The sequence below is a fragment of the Solanum dulcamara genome, chromosome 4 (assembly GCF_947179165.1).
Source record: "Solanum dulcamara chromosome 4, daSolDulc1.2, whole genome shotgun sequence".
Taxonomy (NCBI): Eukaryota; Viridiplantae; Streptophyta; class Magnoliopsida; order Solanales; family Solanaceae; genus Solanum; species Solanum dulcamara.
In genome coordinates, this window is record NC_077240.1 from 75,384,336 (window position 1) to 75,406,058 (window position 21,723).

Below are 21,723 nucleotides of genomic sequence, written 5' to 3' on the forward strand. Positions count from 1 at the left end.
AAAAACGGGTTTTAACAGATTTAGTCGTTCGGCCAAATTAATTACAACCGCTAGTTATATATATATATATATATATAGTTGTGCCATGTGACAATTAATGGCACCAAGTCCGCCATTGATGAAGAAGTCTTATTATGAATAGTAATTCAAAGTCTTTTTGCGTCCCACCATGCATGGAATTCACAAAATTCCTGCATGTTGGGAGTGTGTAATTTTCATAGTTACAGTTGAATGGAAACTCACTTGTATAAATAGGCTCCTCCATTTTGTATATCTTTGCATCAAGTCATTTTGAGGAAAAACACACACACACACACACACCATTTTTTCTAGCTAGTTTTCATCATGGTTGCTTCATTCAACAGCTTGAAGACTTTGGCTATTGTTGCTTTTGCACTTGCCTTTTGCGTGCAAGTTACCCTAGGTCAGTATATATAAAGGAGTAGTAATTGCTAGTTATTGCAATACAGGGTAAGTATATATAAAGGAGTAGTAATTGCTAGTTATTGCAATACAAATATTGATTATTATTAGCTCATATATATATACGGTATATTTTAACTTGTTATATAACTAGTTATATTATCAAATCAGATATATTATAGAGAGCATTTTAGTCTCCAGTTTGATCAAGCTTCCAAAATTTACTTATCTTGAAAAGTGTACTCTAATCAATTCGAAAAATACTTCTATCTAATATCACTTGAACAATTTATGCTTGATCAAGCTTTCAAAAATTGTTAATTCTAAGAAGTTGTATTCTTTTAAAATTGTGAAAAACAGTTTTTGTTATTACTCAAAAAAAAAAAAATCTTAGCTTATCAAACACGTAACCTTCTAAAATAAGCACTTTTAATTTCTGAAAAAACTTGACGAAACACCTATTAAATAACTAGCGAATGTAGCTTTTTAAAGGTTCAATCAAATCCAATATTTTAACAGTATATTGATATTATATTATGAACCCATAATTTCAAAGAGTCCAATAAATTCAGTGTTATATAACGTCGAAATTTGAACTCATCGAAATTAAATTCTAAATCCACCACTGTCTTAACTCGACTATAATTTTGTGTGTGTAGGGAGCATAACATGCGAGAATTTAAACAAAGATTCATGCGCTTTCGCAATATCAAGTACCGGAAAACGTTGCGTCCTAGAGAAACATCTCCGACGGAGCGGTGAACACGTATATACATGCCGGACGTCGGAAATTGAGGCTGATAATAAGCTCAAAAATCGAATCGAAACCGATCAGTGCATCCAGTCGTGCGGCGTCGACCGGAATACCATCGGAATTTCTTCGGATTCTCTCTTGGAGTGCCACTTTACAAAGAAGTTGTGTTCCTCTGAATGCTACAAACATTGCCCAAATATTGTTGATCTCTACTTCAACCTTGCTGCTGGTGAAGGTACTTAATTATGCATGTTTGATGTTTCCTCTTTTAATCATTTACTCCTTGCGTCTGAATTTATGTGACAATCAGTTTAATCAGGTCTTGAATGTGACCGAAGGTAAGAAGACGCCCCCCCAATGAAAAAAGGGCTAAAAAAAGGAAGTAATTTTGTATATAAAAATATGGGTTTTCGGTTTAGATCAAAATGGAATCCGTGAAACCAAGGCTAGTATTAGACTGTGTTTGACTAGACATAGAGTTTAACAAAGAAAATGAACGACTTTTGAAATTTGTGGTCCAAAATAAATCATAAATATTTGTATGATTATAAATTATGAAAGGTGTTTTTTTTTGAACTTACTGAAAAAAAAAGAGTATCACATGAAGTGAGACGGATGGAACAATTTTTTAACGTACCTCATGTTATATCGAAAAAAGACGGTTTAAAATTAATTTCAACTTTTTAGAGAAAAAATCAATTTTAGAAAAAAAAAGGAGTCGCCACTTAATTTTTTAAAGAAATTAAGAAAACTTAATTTAAAAGACCCTAACAGATTTAAGTCTTAAAAATTCAGAGAAAAGGGTACGAGGTTCTTATTTCCACTTTGAGAAGGTGTGAGCACTCAAAATGGCCGCTAACGTGCGGTTATCCGACGATTTGAAAAGTATTTGACTAACTTTAAAAAATTACTTGTAAGTAGTAAAGATAAATATATTTATTTGAATAGTAAATCAACTTGAGATATTTGAGATAATTTATTAAGAAAATATATTCTATTAAATGACTGAGTAAATGGATTTTAAATATATTTAAAGAGAAGTGGTAGATCTAATATATTTTAGCAAAATTAAAGATGATTAAGACTTTGATTACATAAGAAAAATTATTTGAGCTATTTAGAATATTTTTTCTTTTACCGAAAGATACTTTAAACTCAATTGATTTGAAAGAACATCAACTTATATATAAAAAAAAAACTTTAAGATAATTTGAAAGAAAATTCTATTTTTTTTAAATATCTAACTAAAAGAAAAATACTTGAACAAAGTCATTTTTAGAGCAAATTAACAGAAAAATGGTTTCTCTTTTAAGGGGAGTTCGATTAAGTCAAACCAAACTAAAAATTAACATCTAAAGCAAGTATACACAACCATAAATAAATTAAATTATTACAACCCAAATAAATAGAATAACAATATAAACAAAACAAAATCCGGCCCTATACTTAGTTTCTGTACACCTGGACTAAGATATTGGGCCACCTGTATTTTGGACCTTTGGCCCATTTCGTTTCTGTATATCATGATTATATATAAATATATATCAATATATACAGTCACCCTTTTTCTGTATCTCCTGTATATAGATTGTATATCAGTCTATTTTCTTCCTCCGGAACCTATAGTAAACCTCCTTTACATCTGCGTATCAGCTTTCAAAATTCAAACAAGGGTGAAGTTGACTCAAAACTCAATGATATGCGAGGATTTAGTCCAAAGATGGACTCGGATGGTGTCACATGCACCAAAATAAAATCATATAAGCTACTACTCATTTTAAATTGAACAAACAAATATAACATAATATTTTAAGACAATAAATTGAAGATTATCTTTCTATGTCAATTTGGAGAATGCAACTAGAAGTGCATATAAAGTAACATAGTGACTAACAACATGCATACATGTAGAAAATAATATATATATTCAAATAACTAAAGAACATGAAATCAACCTATACATTAAACTAACTCAAATTTTAAAGCAAGATTTACATCAATATAGTGACTAACAACATGCATACATGTAGAAAATAATAATAATATATATATATATATATATATATAGAGAAATATATTCAAATAACTAAAGAACATGAAATCAACCTATACATTAAACTAACTCAAATTTTAAAGCAAGATTTACATCAATATAGTGACTAACAACATGCATACATGTAGAAAATATATATATTTAAATAACTAAAGAACATGAAATTAACCTATATAGTAAACTAACTCAAATTTTAAAGCAAGATTTACATCAATTAAGCCATGAAAAAATGAAAATTCTAACTCAATGATAACTTAAGTATATATTTATTATTTAAATCATGATAAAGAAAAAATTAAAAATATGAGAATCTATATGGTCAAACAAAACTACTAAAAAAAGTCATGAACGAAATTGAGATTTTTCTTTTTTTTTATAAGATGTCTCTACACTTTAAGCAAGACAAAAAAAAAGTTTCATTTTTTATCATTAATCTAATTGATTCTAACACATGCTAACTAAAAAAAATAATTACAAATCAACTACATAGAAGACATGAAATAATTATTAATTAAGTAAATAAAATCGAGAAAAGATTCTTACCTATTTTCGGGCAGCGCTTGAGACGACGAATTTGAGGGCGATGAACTCCTTTAACCTATTTTCGGGCAGCGCTTGAAACGACGAATTTGAGGGCGATGAACTCCTTTAACCTATCAAGAAATGAGAGAAAGAACTAAAAAAAAATGAAAAATACAAGACTAAACTTTTTTTTTTTTTATGATTTTCTTTTTCGTAGTATTATGTTCTTGCTTTCTTTTTTTTTTCTTTTTCTTCTTGTATATTGATGAATATTGATGATTGTAGATTAATTCTCCCTTTTGTTCTTCTTCCTTTCTCTCCTTTTTTTTTGTGTGTGTTCTTGATTTTTTTTTTTTGTGTGTGTGTTCTTGGTGAAAAAATGGTGTCTCCCTCTTTTTTTTGTTCATCTTTTTTTTTTTTTTATGAAGAAGATGAAGAAGTCTTTTAAAAAGAATGGGGTTGGTGAGAGTAATAATGAAGTTTTGAATAATGATGGTTTTGGTGGGGTGAAAAAGGAAAAAGAAAAAAAGGAAAAGGAAAAAGATGAAGATAGGAGAATGATGATGTTTGGGATTTTAAGAAAAGATGATTTAGGTGGGATTGGGAGGTGGAAAAGGAAAAAGTAAAAGGGGTGGGGTTAGTATTGTATAAGTATAATATATGTATTGTATAATATTGTATAAGTATAATATATGTATAATATATGTATTGTAGTAAGTTGGTGTTGGGCCAAAACTATTATAAGGATTGGGCTTTAGGTGAATAGGTGTTAGAATATTGTAGGTTGTTGTTGTTATTGGACTTGTAGAGAGTGGATGACAATATTGGATTAGGATGAATTTAAGCCCAAATTTTGAGTTTAAAAAAAATGATTTGAAATTTGGTTAAGAGTGGAGTAAAAAAAAATGGTTAGATTTATAAGAAAAAATTACTATATAAAAATTAATTTCGTTTATGAAGGGTCAAAATTGGGTGTCAACAGCTGTCCCTTTCTTTGGGTAGGGTCGATGAAAGAGATCCTGGACAAAGAAAATTGACAAAATCAATTTTGACCGACCATATTTCATCTTTTTTAAAAAGGGTTGATACGAATTTTGGATTATGGTTAGATCCCGAAATAACCACACGCCTTCCGATAGAAATATAGTTTATTGTGGTGGAAGTCGTTTTCTTAGCTCGTGTCCTATGAGTTTGACATTATTCTTTGGACTGTGTCCCAGTTCGCTGCTAAAAGGATTCCACGTTGTGCTGCATCCTCTTTGATGTCGTTCGCACTTTCTTTCATCCTCTTTGCATGTTGGAAAAATCCTCATTGATTCGTTGGTAGGATAATGCTGCACTATCGGTAGGATTGTGATCCATTGATAGGATACTTGAAAAAATAACTATCTGTCCATCGGTAGGACAAATGAAGATCCATTGGTAGGATATGTTGCATGTCCATTGGTAGGACGAATGAAAATCCATTGGTTGGATATATGCAATGACCTTCTTGGCAATGAATATGCAATGACCCTTTTGGCAAATGAAAATGCAATGGCCCTCTTGGCAAATTAAAATGCAATGACCCTTTTGGCAATGAATATGCAATGGCCCTCTTGGCAATGATGAATGCAATGACCCTCTTGGCAATGATATTACCACCTCCGGTAATATAATATGAATAAAATATGAATGGCCCTCTTGGCAGATGAAAATGCAATGGCCCTCTTGGCAATGATATTACCACCTTCGGTAATATAATATGAATGCAATGGCCCTCTTGGCAATGATTATGCAATGGCCCTCTTGGCAATGATGAATGCAATGGCCCTCTTGGCAATGATATTACCACCTCCGGTAATATAATATGAATAAAATAAAATATGAATGGCCCTCTTAGCAGATGAAAATGCAATGGCCCTCTTGGCAATGATGAATGCAATGGCCCTCTTGGCAATGATATTACCACCTCCGGCAATATAATATGAATGCAATAAAATATGAATGGCCTCTTGGCAAATGATATTACAACCTCCGATAATATAATATGAATAAAATAAAATATGAATGGCCCTCTTGGCAATGATGAATGCAATGGCCCTCTTGGCAATGATATTACCACCTCCGGCAATATAATATGAATGCAATAAAATGAATGGCCTTCTCGGCAAATGATATTACCACCTCCGATAATATAATATGAATAAAATAAAATATGAATGGCCCTCTTGGCAAATGAATATGCAATGGCCCTCTTGGCAATGATATTACCACCTCCGGTAATATAATATGAATGCAATGGCCCTCTTGGCAATGATTATGCAATGGCCCTCTTGGCAATGATGAATGCAATGGCCCTCTTGGCAATGATATTACCACCTCCGGTAATATAATATGAATAAAATAAAATATGAATGGCCCTCTTGGCAGATGAAATTGCAATGGCCCTCTTGGCAATGATGAATGCAATGGCCCTCTTGGCAATGATATTACCACCTCCGGTAATATAATATGAATAAAATAAAATATGAATGGCCCTCTTGGCAATGATGAATGCAATGGCCCTCTTGGCAGATGAAAATGCAATGGCCCTCTTGGCAATGATATTACCACCTTCGGTAATATAATATGAATAAAATAAAATATGAATGGCCTTCTTGGCAAATGATATTACCACCTCCGATAATATAATATGAATAAAATAAAATATGAATGGCCCTCTTGGCAAATGAAAATGCAATGGAAATGAAATGCATTGTCATCTTCTTGGATGATTTGACAATTTTTTTATTTATTTTTTTTTATTATTATTATTATTATTTTTTTATTTATTTATTTTTTTTGAACAACTTGTGTTCGTTGGAACTCATGTCTTTGATAGAAGTTATACGAGGCCTCGGTGGCTCGCAACTTGAATTTGAGTTCGCTTCATTCTAGCAATGTTGGAGATTATTTGAAGTTGACTTCGAACTTTTGACAATTCTTGACAGAATTTTTGAGAAGATCTCAAAAATTCTGTCCCAGTTGCATATATTAACATGATCTCCAATCTTGACTTGCTGGAGATAGTATCTTCTTCTGAATTTTTGAGAAGATCTCAAAAATTCTGTCCCAGTTTTCATTAAAAGGGAGAAATGAAAATCTTACGAGGAACATGACCGAGCCATTGTGGCGTCTACATATCCTGTTGGTGCAGGAATCAGGTCAAATGTAGTTCCAATTTTATCGGATGTTGAATGCTGCAAAATCTGAGACAAGATAATCAGTAGACACATGTGTAATATGAGCATAATGACATGGAAAACTGTATTACTTACAACATTTCCAGCTTAAAACACGAGCTATTCCACCAGTTTGATATGGACGATCCAATGAAGTAAAATAGGCATCTCACATCAATGGGATTACCCACTTTCAAAGGACAAATGCAAGAGTTTTTTTTTTTTTTTTTTTTTTTTTTTTTTTTTTTTTTTTTTTTTTTTTTTAGTGAATGTAAAGAGATAGTCAAATTTTGACTACAATTGGTATCAACAGTTAGGAATGCATAGAAATATTTCTCATTTCCTTTCTCATTTCCTTTCTCATAACTGAGATTGACTTCAAGGTAATTCTTATAGCTTCAAGTAGTACCTCAAACATACTTAAGTGTCGACAAGATTTTTTTCATCCTGCTTCCAACAAAGGTTTAGAATTATACCAATCATCATGTTTCAAGTGCCCTCACAATAAAGAAAGTTCTATTTCGCACATATATGAAGTGTTTGATTTTGAGAACATTTTACAAAGTGCACTCACACTCTCAAGAAAGTTCAACGCATGCAACTGTGATACCATATGCTTGGCCTGCATGTAAGTCTCCACTAATGTGAGAATATTTGGAATGAGATCATATAGGGCTTGTTTATTGGTTTGTAATGTAGGCTAAGGGAACGGGTGGGATATTAATTTGGGATAAAAGTGACTTAATCTCTCCTTGAGCATCACACTGAATTTGTGCTTTTGATGATCGATACGCCTTTTGACGTCTAATCCTCTTTCTTTTGTCTCAACTTCTTCGAGTCTTTATTTGATAGAGTTTTTCCTCTTTTCACCTCTTTCTTTTGTCTTGACTTCTTTGAGTCCTTAGTTGTTAGAGCTTTTCTCTTTTCGTTCCTTTTTGAGGTTTCTCCTTTTTTGTTGGAGTAGTTTCCTTTTTGTCTTACATCGACCTTGTAGGAGGTTCTTTTTTTTTTTATGAGAAAGTCGTCTTTGCTTTCTTGACTTTGGAGACTTTACGTCTTTTGCCTTTGGCAATTTCGAAGTTGGATCTTCTTCTATAATTTGCGCGTCTTTGGTGCGCTCAAGGAGGTTGGGCCAAGAGAGGGATAGTGCATGTAAGCACTCAGAAGGGAAAGGGCTAAGATGTGGTTGTCCAAAGAAAAGGTTTTAGGCTCAAGGTGGGAAAACTAGGGATTAATGTTATTTGGTAGGCTCTGAAAGGCACAATCGGGTCAAAAAAGGCCTACAATCCTTTCTCAAACCAAACATAACTCAGGATTTCGCCTCAACAAACATATCAGGCCAAGTTCTAGATCAACAGTGCGATGCAATTGAATTTTAATCTAAAGCTCACCACACAATGCACATGAAGCCATGAGGTTGGTTATATTCTTACCTTGAATGCCCGCAAGAGAATTTTCAAGCATCACAAAAGTACGAATGAAAGATACCAACAGAAGCTATGGTTTACCACAAAGCCAATCATTTTCATCATACCAAATATTTCGCATGCTCCTAACTGTATTCGTTCCAATCAAGAAGATATGACACTTAACATATGTACACAATTTTTTATTTTATTTATTTTCTATTTTTTTAATCATTTTTTTTTTGAAAAAAGAAATACCGAACCCAAGAAGGGCTGCCTACGTATCTCATCGAGATGAGAATCAGGTGTGCGTAGTTCTTGCAGATATGATATATAAAATAATTCAGAGCTTTAGACAAACTTGGTGTGGTCTTCCAATATTAATATTTTCTGTGGAGATGCTGCAGCGTGCTTTATAACCTCTCTTGGTCGGAATGTTGTGGCTTCCAACTTCATTACTCCTGATTCGACTTTGGAAAGGTCAATGATGTCATTTATTAGTTGAAGAACCAAATCTCCTGAAGACAATATTACATTCACAAGCTGACGAAGTTCCTTATCTAATTTTATGGTAGAAAAAATCTCGATCATATTGACCACTCCTGACAAAAGGATCTAATCTAATGAGACATGGTTGCAAGCATTTGTTTCTCTCGCATAGTTTTCTCTGTTAAGTTCAGTCTCCTTGGCTTTATGTACAACTATCTCTTCTTGCAATTTTGCCATTTTTTTTTCTCTTTTCCTTATCTGATCAGTTATCTCCATTTCTATGTAATTTACAACAATTGTCTCTCCTGCCTTACTGAACACAGGTTCAACATATATTAGAAAATTCTTTGACCCAAATAATCCCTTCTTTGCCGATATTCCCCTTTCCAAAACCTCTCATTTGAAGTCTCGAGATTCCTTTACATCAGTACTAGTAAAATCTTTACATTTATTTATTGATGATGTCCTCTTCATGCAGACTTGACAAACAATTGTAGATAACATAACTCATTGTCCTGGTGACGGATAATAACAGGTGCATTTTGGAGGACAAATTGTACGAAATTATCTGCTCTTTTCAGAATCTGGGATAATTCTTCTACTAGAGAGGATTGTCTTTCAATGTTTTCTATGCTTTCCTATAATTTCTCAATTAGTATTTGCATCCTGTTGAACACTTGTTTCCAATAATTTGTCCCAATATTTAGCTCTCTGCTTTCAGTATTTTATGCTGTCATACTCAGTATCTATTTCTTGTTTATCTTGAATTTTTATATCATTTTTTTTAGGAGACTCTTGGAATATGTATCTCTTTAATTCTTCATCTAATATAGACGTTGGATGTTTATCACCCTATATCTTTCTTCCTCAAATTGATACTTCTCCAATAAATCCAATTTCTTGAGCTCTGGTTATTGTTGTTGTGTTTTTCTTGAGGATTGTCTCTTATGATTTGAATTCTTCCAACTATTCAAAGAATCATACGTTGTTATAACCATCCCCGACTATTGTCGGGGACAGTTTTCCTGCAAAGATATGAGAAAAGTGTGAAAGCGGGGCCATTCTATATAAAAAAAAATAAGTAACAAGATATAGGAGTAAGATTTCATAGTCAAAGACTCCCCCGATTTATCTTTCAGGCTGTGTATTGGTGTCTTGTGAAATTTAATGTCATCCTTATTTCCCATGAACTCTTTGTCCCGTGATCCCCTCTCTTGAAATAATGTCGTCTCTTCTGTGTACAAAGAAAACTTCTTAGTTAGGGAGAGGGAATTGACCTCCAAATTGAGATCCTTTCATTTATCGCATGATGTCCTTTGATAACAGCCCCTACAAAGAAAGAAACAACTTTGTTGAACCCTCGATCTTTGAGAAGTAAGCAAGTTTGTTTTCCGACATAAATTAGTCTTTCCCTGAAAAAGAAAAATAACTCAAAAGCCAAAGTATTAGTCTGTGCTTGTAATAATTAATGCAAAATATCACATAATTCTAAACACATAAATGTTGCTTTGTTTTAAGACAAACTAATCTATGGGTGAAGAAAGAGTAAACGGACAAAAATTAATTTTATGATAAATGTGTGAGAAAAGTTGACTTGTGAATCACAGATTTTTTTTTTTTGCGTTTCAACTTTTGTACCTTTGTTTTTCTTAGATGCAGAAAAAGTTCTCAATTTCTTTGAAAGAATGAGGAAAACTGAAAACTTCAAAAACAGGGACCGAGCCTTGAAAGACTGCCTACGTATCTCACAAAGGAGAATTCAGGTCCTACGTAGTTCGACCACTTGATTATTTTTTTTTGTGGATATGAGAAAGCAAAGTTTATGATTTGAGTGTAAAGTTCGAATTTTGTTAGGAAATTAAAGACTCATTGAATATTTGGACGCACTATCGATAATGACTCGATATTTATGCCTATAAGGCTCTAAAAAAATCTAAAAGAGTAGACTAGCATGTCTCCAAATAAAGCAACATATTCACAAAACAGTTATAGCATATAACACACAAACAATTATTGCGCATCCTAAATAGATATGTGACCTTTTTGTGCCAAAGGTAGGCCTAACGATTTGAAGGATGTATTACGTCATTTGAAACATTCCATTGCCCCAAAACTTATATTTATACAAATATTATGAATAATTTGAATGGGGATACATAAATAGAAAAAAGGAATATAAATAATCAGTCCCACGCAGGGGTACAATCCCAACTAAGCCTTCGTGGAAAATCCTTCTTTCTTGATTTCTTGACATCTCTGAACGTCAACGCCTTTTGGATGAAGTGTCATTCACTGAAGGTCCTTCTTTGACTAGACTAAGCTACAAAAAAAACTCCCAACCCCGAGGGACAATGGTTTGCCAAACCGCGTATAAAACCTTCAAATTTAAACATATAGGTATGATTGTCCATTTAGGCCGAGGGCCGTTTTGAACTCAAGGTGGTCTTTCTAATGGGCCCAATACGCCTTGGGTATTGGGTCATCTTAGGCCAATGCACTAAATTAGGGATTTGGCTTTGCTCTACGCTAGGTTGACTAAGAGTGGCTTTTACAAGACTGGTAACCCAAGCGGACAACTCAGGCTGGAACTTACGACAACTATTGGACGCATGACGTATCAATAAATTGTCGATCGTTCCGAAAAGGGTTAAGTATAAAAAGCCCGACTGCGGTACCGCAAAATCGTTCTTTAATATACTATACATTAAATAGGAAAAATGCTATGAAATGCAAATAACAATTTAATATATAAATTAAACACATAATTGCACAAATAAGGAAAACAAGAATTACTAATTATTACAAACCCAAATAGTTAGTCAAATAAACAATCAAATCTAATGGTTAGAACCTAATTATTCCCCAGCGGAGTCGCCATTTCATTTATATCGAAAAAAGACGGTTTAAAATTAATTTCAACTTTTTAGAGAAAAAATCAATTTTAGAAAAAAAAAGGAGTCGCCACTTAATTTTTTAAAGAAATTAAGAAAACTTAATTTAAAAGACCCTAACAGATTTAAGTCTTAAAAATTCAGAGAAAAGGGTACGAGGTTCTTATTTCCACTTTGAGAAGGTGTGAGCACTCAAAATGGCCGCTAACGTGCGGTTATCCGACGATTTGAAAAGTATTTGACTAACTTTAAAAAATTACTTGTAAGTAGTAAAGATAAATATATTTATTTGAATAGTAAATCAACTTGAGATATTTGAGATAATTTATTAAGAAAATATATTCTATTAAATGACTGAGTAAATGGATTTTAAATATATTTAAAGAGAAGTGGTAGATCTAATATATTTTAGCAAAATTAAAGATGATTAAGACTTTGATTACATAAGAAAAATTATTTGAGCTATTTAGAATATTTTTTCTTTTACCGAAAGATACTTTAAACTCAATTGATTTGAAAGAACATCAACTTATATATAAAAAAAAAACTTTAAGATAATTTGAAAGAAAATTCTATTTTTTTTAAATATCTAACTAAAAGAAAAATACTTGAACAAAGTCATTTTTAGAGCAAATTAACAGAAAAATGGTTTCTCTTTTAAGGGGAGTTCGATTAAGTCAAACCAAACTAAAAATTAACATCTAAAGCAAGTATACACAACCATAAATAAATTAAATTATTACAACCCAAATAAATAGAATAACAATATAAACAAAACAAAATCCGGCCCTATACTTAGTTTCTGTACACCTGGACTAAGATATTGGGCCACCTGTATTTTGGACCTTTGGCCCATTTCGTTTCTGTATATCATGATTATATATAAATATATATCAATATATACAGTCACCCTTTTTCTGTATCTCCTGTATATAGATTGTATATCAGTCTATTTTCTTCCTCCGGAACCTATAGTAAACCTCCTTTACATCTGCGTATCAGCTTTCAAAATTCAAACAAGGGTGAAGTTGACTCAAAACTCAATGATATGCGAGGATTTAGTCCAAAGATGGACTCGGATGGTGTCACATGCACCAAAATAAAATCATATAAGCTACTACTCATTTTAAATTGAACAAACAAATATAACATAATATTTTAAGACAATAAATTGAAGATTATCTTTCTATGTCAATTTGGAGAATGCAACTAGAAGTGCATATAAAGTAACATAGTGACTAACAACATGCATACATGTAGAAAATAATATATATATTCAAATAACTAAAGAACATGAAATCAACCTATACATTAAACTAACTCAAATTTTAAAGCAAGATTTACATCAATATAGTGACTAACAACATGCATACATGTAGAAAATAATAATAATATATATATATATATATATATATAGAGAAATATATTCAAATAACTAAAGAACATGAAATCAACCTATACATTAAACTAACTCAAATTTTAAAGCAAGATTTACATCAATATAGTGACTAACAACATGCATACATGTAGAAAATATATATATTTAAATAACTAAAGAACATGAAATTAACCTATATAGTAAACTAACTCAAATTTTAAAGCAAGATTTACATCAATTAAGCCATGAAAAAATGAAAATTCTAACTCAATGATAACTTAAGTATATATTTATTATTTAAATCATGATAAAGAAAAAATTAAAAATATGAGAATCTATATGGTCAAACAAAACTACTAAAAAAAGTCATGAACGAAATTGAGATTTTTCTTTTTTTTTATAAGATGTCTCTACACTTTAAGCAAGACAAAAAAAAAGTTTCATTTTTTATCATTAATCTAATTGATTCTAACACATGCTAACTAAAAAAAATAATTACAAATCAACTACATAGAAGACATGAAATAATTATTAATTAAGTAAATAAAATCGAGAAAAGATTCTTACCTATTTTCGGGCAGCGCTTGAGACGACGAATTTGAGGGCGATGAACTCCTTTAACCTATTTTCGGGCAGCGCTTGAAACGACGAATTTGAGGGCGATGAACTCCTTTAACCTATCAAGAAATGAGAGAAAGAACTAAAAAAAATGAAAAATACAAGACTAAACTTTTTTTTTTTTTATGATTTTCTTTTTCGTAGTATTATGTTCTTGCTTTTTTTTTTTTTTCTTTTTCTTCTTGTATATTGATGAATATTGATGATTGTAGATTAATTCTCCCTTTTGTTCTTCTTCCTTTCTCTCCTTTTTTTTTGTGTGTGTTCTTGATTTTTTTTTTTTGTGTGTGTGTTCTTGGTGAAAAAATGGTGTCTCCCTCTTTTTTTTGTTCATCTTTTTTTTTTTTTTATGAAGAAGATGAAGAAGTCTTTTAAAAAGAATGGGGTTGGTGAGAGTAATAATGAAGTTTTGAATAATGATGGTTTTGGTGGGGTGAAAAAGGAAAAAGAAAAAAAGGAAAAGGAAAAAGATGAAGATAGGAGAATGATGATGTTTGGGATTTTAAGAAAAGATGATTTAGGTGGGATTGGGAGGTGGAAAAGGAAAAAGTAAAAGGGGTGGGGTTAGTATTGTATAAGTATAATATATGTATTGTATAATATTGTATAAGTATAATATATGTATAATATATGTATTGTAGTAAGTTGGTGTTGGGCCAAAACTATTATAAGGATTGGGCTTTAGGTGAATAGGTGTTAGAATATTGTAGGTTGTTGTTGTTATTGGACTTGTAGAGAGTGGATGACAATATTGGATTAGGATGAATTTAAGCCCAAATTTTGAGTTTAAAAAAAATGATTTGAAATTTGGTTAAGAGTGGAGTAAAAAAAAATGGTTAGATTTATAAGAAAAAATTACTATATAAAAATTAATTTCGTTTATGAAGGGTCAAAATTGGGTGTCAACAGCTGTCCCTTTCTTTGGGTAGGGTCGATGAAAGAGATCCTGGACAAAGAAAATTGACAAAATCAATTTTGACCGACCATATTTCATCTTTTTTAAAAAGGGTTGATACGAATTTTGGATTATGGTTAGATCCCGAAATAACCACACGCCTTCCGATAGAAATATAGTTTATTGTGGTGGAAGTCGTTTTCTTAGCTCGTGTCCTATGAGTTTGACATTATTCTTTGGACTGTGTCCCAGTTCGCTGCTAAAAGGATTCCACGTTGTGCTGCATCCTCTTTGATGTCGTTCGCACTTTCTTTCATCCTCTTTGCATGTTGGAAAAATCCTCATTGATTCGTTGGTAGGATAATGCTGCACTATCGGTAGGATTGTGATCCATTGATAGGATACTTGAAAAAATAACTATCTGTCCATCGGTAGGACAAATGAAGATCCATTGGTAGGATATGTTGCATGTCCATTGGTAGGACGAATGAAAATCCATTGGTTGGATATATGCAATGACCTTCTTGGCAATGAATATGCAATGACCCTTTTGGCAAATGAAAATGCAATGGCCCTCTTGGCAAATTAAAATGCAATGACCCTTTTGGCAATGAATATGCAATGGCCCTCTTGGCAATGATGAATGCAATGACCCTCTTGGCAATGATATTACCACCTCCGGTAATATAATATGAATAAAATATGAATGGCCCTCTTGGCAGATGAAAATGCAATGGCCCTCTTGGCAATGATATTACCACCTTCGGTAATATAATATGAATGCAATGGCCCTCTTGGCAATGATTATGCAATGGCCCTCTTGGCAATGATGAATGCAATGGCCCTCTTGGCAATGATATTACCACCTCCGGTAATATAATATGAATAAAATAAAATATGAATGGCCCTCTTAGCAGATGAAAATGCAATGGCCCTCTTGGCAATGATGAATGCAATGGCCCTCTTGACAATGATATTACCACCTCCGGCAATATAATATGAATGCAATAAAATATGAATGGCCTCTTGGCAAATGATATTACAACCTCCGATAATATAATATGAATAAAATAAAATATGAATGGCCCTCTTGGCAATGATGAATGCAATGGCCCTCTTGGCAATGATATTACCACCTCCGGCAATATAATATGAATGCAATAAAATGAATGGCCTTCTCGGCAAATGATATTACCACCTCCGATAATATAATATGAATAAAATAAAATATGAATGGCCCTCTTGGCAAATGAATATGCAATGGCCCTCTTGGCAATGATATTACCACCTCCGGTAATATAATATGAATGCAATGGCCCTCTTGGCAATGATTATGCAATGGCCCTCTTGGCAATGATGAATGCAATGGCCCTCTTGGCAATGATATTACCACCTCCGGTAATATAATATGAATAAAATAAAATATGAATGGCCCTCTTGGCAGATGAAATTGCAATGGCCCTCTTGGTAATGATGAATGCAATGGCCCTCTTGGCAATGATATTACCACCTCCGGTAATATAATATGAATAAAATAAAATATGAATGGCCCTCTTGGCAATGATGAATGCAATGGCCCTCTTGGCAGATGAAAATGCAATGGCCCTCTTGGCAATGATATTACCACCTTCGGTAATATAATATGAATAAAATAAAATATGAATGGCCTTCTTGGCAAATGATATTACCACCTCCGATAATATAATATGAATAAAATAAAATATGAATGGCCCTCTTGGCAAATGAAAATGCAATGGAAATGAAATGCATTGTCATCTTCTTGGATGATTTGACAATTTTTTTATTTATTTTTTTTTATTATTATTATTATTATTTTTTTATTTATTTATTTTTTTTGAACAACTTGTGTTCGTTGGAACTCATGTCTTTGATAGAAGTTATACGAGGCCTCGGTGGCTCGCAACTTGAATTTGAGTTCGCTTCATTCTAGCAATGTTGGAGATTATTTGAAGTTGACTTCGAACTTTTGACAATTCTTGACAGAATTTTTGAGAAGATCTCAAAAATTCTGTCCCAGTTGCATATATTAACATGATCTCCAATCTTGACTTGCTGGAGATAGTATCTTCTTCTGAATTTTTGAGAAGATCTCAAAAATTCTGTCCCAGTTTTCATTAAAAGGGAGAAATGAAAATCTTACGAGGAACATGACCGAGCCATTGTGGCGTCTACATATCCTGTTGGTGCAGGAATCAGGTCAAATGTAGTTCCAATTTTATCGGATGTTGAATGCTGCAAAATCTGAGACAAGATAATCAGTAGACACATGTGTAATATGAGCATAATGACATGGAAAACTGTATTACTTACAACATTTCCAGCTTAAAACACGAGCTATTCCACCAGTTTGATATGGACGATCCAATGAAGTAAAATAGGCATCTCACATCAATGGGATTACCCACTTTCAAAGGACAAATGCAAGAGTTTTTTTTTTTTTTTTTTTTTTTTTTTTTTTTTTTTTTTTTTAGTGAATGTAAAGAGATAGTCAAATTTTGACTACAATTGGTATCAACAGTTAGGAATGCATAGAAATATTTCTCATTTCCTTTCTCATTTCCTTTCTCATAACTGAGATTGACTTCAAGGTAATTCTTATAGCTTCAAGTAGTACCTCAAACATACTTAAGTGTCGACAAGATTTTTTTCATCCTGCTTCCAACAAAGGTTTAGAATTATACCAATCATCATGTTTCAAGTGCCCTCACAATAAAGAAAGTTCTATTTCGCACATATATGAAGTGTTTGATTTTGAGAACATTTTACAAAGTGCACTCACACTCTCAAGAAAGTTCAACGCATGCAACTGTGATACCATATGCTTGGCCTGCATGTAAGTCTCCACTAATGTGAGAATATTTGGAATGAGATCATATAGGGCTTGTTTATTGGTTTGTAATGTAGGCTAAGGGAACGAGTGGGATATTAATTTGGGATAAAAGTGACTTAATCTCTCCTTGAGCATCACACTGAATTTGTGCTTTTGATGATCGATACGCCTTTTGACGTCTAATCCTCTTTCTTTTGTCTCAACTTCTTCGAGTCTTTATTTGATAGAGTTTTTCCTCTTTTCACCTCTTTCTTTTGTCTTGACTTCTTTGAGTCCTTAGTTGTTAGAGCTTTTCTCTTTTCGTTCCTTTTTGAGGTTTCTCCTTTTTTGTTGGAGTAGTTTCCTTTTTGTCTTACATCGACCTTGTAGGAGGTTCTTTTTTTTTTATGAGAAAGTCGTCTTTGCTTTCTTGACTTTGGAGACTTTACGTCTTTTGCCTTTGGCAATTTCGAAGTTGGATCTTCTTCTATAATTTGCGCGTCTTTGGTGCGCTCAAGGAGGTTGGGCCAAGAGAGGGATAGTGCATGTAAGCACTCAGAAGGGAAAGGGCTAAGATGTGGTTGTCCAAAGAAAAGGTTTTAGGCTCAAGGTGGGAAAACTAGGGATTAATGTTATTTGGTAGGCTCTGAAAGGCACAATCGGGTCAAAAAAGGCCTACAATCCTTTCTCAAACCAAACATAACTCAGGATTTCGCCTCAACAAACATATCAGGCCAAGTTCTAGATCAACAGTGCGATGCAATTGAATTTTAATCTAAAGCTCACCACACAATGCACATGAAGCCATGAGGTTGGTTATATTCTTACCTTGAATGCCCGCAAGAGAATTTTCAAGCATCACAAAAGTACGAATGAAAGATACCAACAGAAGCTAATTCTCCCTTTTGATGATTGTAGATTAATTTTCCCTTTTGTTCTTCTTCCTTTCTCTCCTTTTTTTTTGTGTGTGTTCTTGATTTTTTTTTTGTGTGTGTGTGTTCTTGGTGAAAAAATGGTGTCTCCCTCTTTTTTTTGTTCATCTTTTTTTTTTTTTTATGAAGAAGATGAAGAAGTCTTTTAAAAAGAATGGGGTTGGTGAGAGTAATAATGAAGTTTTGAATAATGATGGTTTTGGTGGGGTGAAAAAGGAAAAAGAAAAAAAGGAAAAGGAAAAAGATGAAGATAGGAGAATGATGATGTTTGGGATTTTAAGAAAAGATGATTTAGGTGGGATTGGGAGGTGGAAAAGGAAAAAGTAAAAGGGGTGGGGTTAGTATTGTATAAGTATAATATATGTATTGTATAATATTGTATAAGTATAATATATGTATAATATATGTATTGTAGTAAGTTGGTGTTGGGCCAAAACTATTATAAGGATTGGGCTTTAGGTGAATAGGTGTTAGAATATTGTAGGTTGTTGTTGTTATTGGACTTGTAGAGAGTGGATGACAATATTGGATTAGGATGAATTTAGGCCCAAATTTTGAGTTTAAAAAAAATGATTTGAAATTTGGTTAAGAGTGGAGTAAAAAAAAATGGTTAGATTTATAAGAAAAAATTACTATATAAAAATTAATTTCGTTTATGAAGGGTCAAAATTGGGTGTCAACACCTCAGACGTTTACAAAAATCAAATTATTGTGACACTTACCAAGACATGTATTGCACAACAAAACTAAATAAATCCTAAGTTCTTGTTTTTTCTTCCCTCTCTAATAAGTCCAGTAATACTTTCTTTCACTTCAATTTATTAAGAAATTAAAAAGAATAAAGACTCTTAAAAGTTATTTTAAACATCTCATAACATTAATTTGTATGCTCTAAAAAATTTTCCTTTACATATATCATAACATTTGTGCAATAATAAAACAAAATATTAAAGATAAAATGAGAAATATAAAATTAATTATTTTTAAATATAAAAATATATTATTTATTTTGAACGAATAATAATAGAATATTGTCACTAATAGATAGGTAGTAATAGTAATTATGTATATTCCTTTGATTTTGGCAGGTGTATATCTTCCGAGGTTGTGCGAAGAACAAGGTGGAAATGCACGCCGCGGAATGGCGGAGATCAGAAGCTCAGGAATTGTGGCACCAGCACCGGAAATGGGAGTCAAGCCCGCCAATTTCATGATATCTCCGGCAATGGCTCCTTTTTAAATTCAATTAGAGCGTATAAATATTGTATAAAATAAGGACTTTGGTATCACAATTACCATATAATTTTTTTTTTTAATATATGCCATGTTACTATTTTAGTGTGTTATGCCATACAAAGTGTTAGGTCACGAAGGTCTAGAGAAATTATGATCGTGTTTCGTTTTAGCCTAATGAGAAGAACGGAAAGGTACTTTATAATATATGTTAGAACTTTAATTGTTGGCCGTTGTGAGTTTAACGCTTTCTCTCAAGGGAAGTACAAATATACTCCCTCCTCCCTCCGTTGTTTTCTGATTGTCATTTTTCGAAAGTCAATTTGACCAACTTTCAAAGTTAAATTACATTATCTTAATTTGATATTTTAAAATAAAAAATTAGATATTCAAAAATTAAAGAAAAGTACTATAAGTTGATATTTCTTCATATCAATATGATAAAAGGATACATCTTAAAATGTTAGTCAAATTTCATATTATTTAACTCTCAAAAAAAAATTGTTACGAATAAAAAGGAACGGAGAAAGTAGTTAATTTTTTGCGCCTTGTCGTCAGATAAATTTTTTATAAGTTTTATCAATTTAAATTAACTTTTGATGTATACAATGAAACACTACACCAAAAATGATCTTTAGCGACAATTAATTAACGGCAATTAACACTCTTTGTAAATGTCGCTAAATCCTATAGCGACATTGGATCTAATGACAATTAACTAATGTCGGTAAAAGTTTTAGCACTCTTTATAAATGTGCATATTTATTGCCGCTAAAAATTATTTTTGTTGTAGTGAAAGTCGAAAAAAAATGTATTTGAATGGACTTCTTTGCCATATTATTACGTTTGAGACACTCACAGGCCATATTTTTGTGAGGAATTGTCTATATGTAACTAGGTATTGGAGTCAGCACAGATCCAATATATATTATCTCTTTTATTTGAATTTATGTAATATAAATAGAATTTTAAATGCTAATTAAATATTTTCTTGAATCGTAATTTTTAAAACTAATTAAGTTTTTAATTATTACAATTTATAATATTTTTGATATAATTTATCAACATATAAATTATTCAAATTGTCTTTACTCTCTTTATTTCAATTTATGTCGCACATATAAATTTTTTGAAAAGTTAATTAAATTTTTCATCGATTGTAATTTTTTTAATATGTCACGAGTTCAATATATGTTACTTCTCCTTTATCCCAATTTATGTGACACAAATAGAATTTCTAGAGAAAATAAAAAAAATTCTTTGACCATAATTTTTTTTATTTTTTGCATTATTATAAGTCGTTAATTATTATGATTTATAATTTTTAAAAAGCAAAAACAATTATACAAATTATTGAAAATGTCTTTTTAATTATTGAAAATATTTTTACTCTTTTTGTCTCAATTTATGTAGTACGGATAAAATATGAAGAGTCGTGTCAACTTTTTATTTAACCATAATTTTTTTAATATAATTTTTAAAAATATTTAAATTATTAATTATTGTGCTTTATAATATATTTTATCTAATTTTTAAATATATAAATTATTAAAAATTTAATTAATAATTTAATATTTAAATGACCAAAATAACCTTTAATGTAATTTAAATTTCACAAAGCACACATATTGACCATGACATTTATGCTTATAGCCGCTTCTACTACATAGTAATATAATATATGTTGGTATTTAACAGACATATTTTCAATTAATATCAAATAATGTTTTAGATAAATATTTGAATGAAAAAGTCAAACAAATCTGAGGACCGTTTATATATATATATATATCTTTTAAATTTATTGTCAATTACTTACTGCATATATTACATTATATTTTACCTTACTTTTCTACGAATATATAAAGTTACTATTTAAATAGATAAAAAATAATTTTAGACCTAATTTTAAAAGTTTAACAAATTCGGTGATAAGAACCTAAAAATCAAATGATTTTAATTTATATCTTAAATCCATATTTTCATAATAGTACACTTATTTTGTCAAAATTCTGAATACACATTTGAATCTATCAATATACATTATTCGTAAGTTAATGAATCCGTAAATATTTATATTGCTATACTTCTATTTT

At 31.5% G+C, this 21,723-nt stretch overlaps 1 protein-coding gene and 1 long non-coding RNA gene across 2 annotated transcripts; both read left to right on the top strand.

Annotated features, from left to right (window-relative positions):
* Positions 1 to 284: 284 nt before the first annotated feature.
* On the top strand, positions 285 to 19,858 carry LOC129887608 (uncharacterized). Its single transcript, XM_055962772.1, has 3 exons — positions 285 to 424; positions 1,083 to 1,412; positions 19,483 to 19,858. The coding sequence occupies exons 1-3, from the start codon at positions 346 to 348 to the stop codon at positions 19,632 to 19,634; spliced, it is 561 nt and encodes a 186-aa protein (XP_055818747.1). The 5' UTR covers positions 285 to 345; the 3' UTR covers positions 19,635 to 19,858.
* Positions 7,170 to 17,125, top strand: LOC129887609 (uncharacterized). Its single transcript, XR_008766442.1, has 2 exons — positions 7,170 to 7,220; positions 17,081 to 17,125. It is a non-coding gene; the product is annotated as an uncharacterized LOC129887609 (long non-coding RNA).
* Positions 19,859 to 21,723: the final 1,865 nt, after the last annotated feature.

Coding starts and splice junctions, on each gene's coding strand:
- LOC129887608 (XM_055962772.1), top strand. CDS start 346: ATGGTTGCTTCATTCAACAGCTTGAAGACTTTGGCTATTGTTGCTTTT. Junction 425..1,082: donor TTGCGTGCAAGTTACCCTAG/GTCAGTATATAT, acceptor TTGTGTGTGTAG/GGAGCATAACATGCGAGAAT. Junction 1,413..19,482: donor CAACCTTGCTGCTGGTGAAG/GTACTTAATTAT, acceptor TGATTTTGGCAG/GTGTATATCTTCCGAGGTTG.